Source organism: Rattus norvegicus, chromosome 5 (genome assembly GCF_021556685.1).
Source record: "Rattus norvegicus strain SHRSP/BbbUtx chromosome 5, alternate assembly SHRSP_T2T, whole genome shotgun sequence".
Taxonomy (NCBI): domain Eukaryota; kingdom Metazoa; phylum Chordata; class Mammalia; order Rodentia; family Muridae; genus Rattus; species Rattus norvegicus.
Genome location: NC_141538.1, coordinates 63,342,458 through 63,345,000, shown reverse-complemented (window position 1 = coordinate 63,345,000; position 2,543 = coordinate 63,342,458). Strand labels below are relative to the sequence as shown.

At 49.2% G+C, this 2,543-nt stretch overlaps 1 protein-coding gene across 1 annotated transcript in view; it reads left to right on the top strand.

Annotated features, from left to right (window-relative positions):
* Or13c7c (olfactory receptor family 13 subfamily C member 7C) overlaps positions 1–833 on the top strand; it is a 957-nt gene extending 124 nt beyond the window's left edge. The window contains exon 1 of the mRNA NM_001000415.1: positions 1–833. This exon is cut by the window's left edge and continues 124 nt beyond it. Within this exon, the coding sequence (NP_001000415.1) occupies positions 1–833 (833 nt within the window).
* Positions 834–2,543: the final 1,710 nt, after the last annotated feature.

Below are 2,543 nucleotides of genomic sequence, written 5' to 3'. Positions count from 1 at the left end.
ATGGGGTCCTCATCCTGGTGACCATCCTTGACTCTCACCTGCACACGCCCATGTACTTCTTCCTGGGGAACCTCTCCTTCCTGGACATCTGCTACACCACCTCCTCGGTTCCCTTGGTCCTGGATGGTTTTCTCACCCCCAGGAAGACCATCTCCTTCTCAGGCTGTGCCGTGCAGATGTTTCTGTCTTTCGCCATGGGAGCCACGGAGTGTGTGCTCCTGGGCATGATGGCGTTTGATCGCTATGTGGCCATCTGCAACCCCCTTAGGTACCCCGTGGTCATGAGCAAGGCTGCCTATGTGCCCATGGCCGTCAGCTCCTGGGTGGCTGGCGGTGCCAACTCCATGGTGCAGATCTCCCTTGCTGTGCAGTTGCCTTTCTGTGGGGACAATGTCATCAATCATTTCATTTGTGAGATTTTGGCAGTCTTAAAGCTAGCCTGTGCTGACATCTCCATCAATGTCATCAGCATGGGGGTGGCCAACGTGATCTTCCTGGGCGTCCCAGTTCTGTTCATCTTTGTCTCCTACATCTTCATACTCTCCACCATCCTGAGGATCCCCTCTGCTGAGGGGAGGAAGAAGGCCTTCTCCACCTGCTCTGCCCACCTCACTGTGGTAATCATTTTTTATGGTACCATCCTCTTCATGTACGGGAAGCCCAAGTCCAAGGACCCACTGGGGGCAGACAAGCAGGACCTTGCAGACAAGCTCATCTCCCTCTTCTATGGACTTCTGACTCCCATGTTGAACCCCATCATCTACAGCCTGAGGAACAAGGATGTGAAGACTGCTGTAAGAGACCTGGCAAGTCACAGATGTCTCACCCAGTAATGGAGGGATATAGCCCGTGACCCACATATTCTGATGGCTGTCACTTGAGAATCTTAATACAAAGCGATGCCAGGTGAGGGACAAGTTGTCTTAGAGCCATTCACAGGGGGGGTCCACAGACTGGAAATGTCAACATCACCAGGGAGCTTTTTGTCATAGAGAGTTTGCTGGTCCATAGCAGATCTTCTGACTGGGAATCTTCATTTTGACAAGACCCTCCCAGGGATTTATATGCATGCTGAACGTGGAGAAGTATCCGTTAAAAGTTAGAATAGATGCCGAGATGTGTTTGTTGTCTGGATCCTCAGAAATGCTTGTCACCTCAGCCACTGAGCCTGCCAGTGACTGACATCTAGGGGATTTCTCTGCCCCACTGCTCCTTAGTAAGGAGAGCAACCTCACCGAGTGCCACACTCTCTCCTCAGGTCCACCCATGTCCTGTAACCATCACCAGTTATATAAAGGCTGGGTTATCTCTAAAAGCCACGCCACAAGCACCTCTCTGTGGCAGTCCATGTTGTGCCTCTGCTCAGGCCTGATCCCTTTCACAGCTTCCACAGCAAACATTCTATGTCAAAATCTCTCCCCGAGGGTCAGCTTCAGGGGAAGCCAGCCCTTGACAGAAAACAACCGTGTCAGCACAGGTGTGTGAATAGTGTGAACAGTGTGAATAGTGTGAATCGTGTCACCTGGCTGTCCTTTACAGCCATTGCCTTTGCTGGCTTCCAAAGAGTAAAAAACGTTATGACTTCCTTTTGCTTGAAGAGAAAACTTGATCACTAGAAAGCATTGGCTGAATTAAATCCTTTTAATTTTTTTTTAAAGGCAGGGCCTTGTGATACAGTCGTGGTTAGCCTGTCTACTTGCCTCTGTCCCCTCAGTGGCTTAAGTCTGCCAATACTCCCAGAACATATAGGCACCTTAAGACCCACAGGTGACTTTGCCCAACACTGCCTTTTAACTTCCTTGCCTTCCCCTTTGCTTGAAGGCATGTGTTACACATGGTGAACCTCCTTGTTATATTGGGCTTAAGTGTAAGATCAGATGGGTGAAATGTTGACCCCCGACAGAGTAGAAGCTGTCTCTGGCTCAAGACCTGACCTGTCTATTGGCCATAGGGTCCCTGGTGTGTGGGCTACAGGGCTTCGTGTAGCCTTGCTGTAGAGAAATGGTAACACTTTGGTCAAGCTGAACCAACACACTGTTGTGAGAGCCCTTGCATCTCTCCTGCGGCATTGTGGGTAATGGTGCTTGAAAATCTCTGATGCCAACTTCTTTTTCCCCTTCAAGCAATTAATAGTTCCATGGTCTTTTTAAAGACTTATTTTTTTTAAGTTGTGTGTGTGTGTGTGTGTGTGTGCGTGTGTGTGTGGTGTGTGTGTGTGTGTGTGTGTGTGTGTGTGTGGTGTGCATGAGTGCAGTTGCTGGAGGGACCAAAGGAGTTCAGGAAGTAGCAGGGGATCACTGGAGCTGAAGCTACAGGCTGCCCTGAGGTTGTGAGCTACCTGACTTGGGTGCTAGGGTCATAGCTTAGGACTTGCTCTTAAGCACTGAGCCATCTCTCCAACCTTATTGTTTTAATTTTTTAGGGAAGGGTTTCACATAATACAGGGTGGCCTCCAGCTCCCCCTGTGGCTCCTTCAACTTCTATCTCACAAGTGCTGTCATTTTGGAGTGCCAGGATCTTTTTTTTTTTTTTTTTTTTTTTTT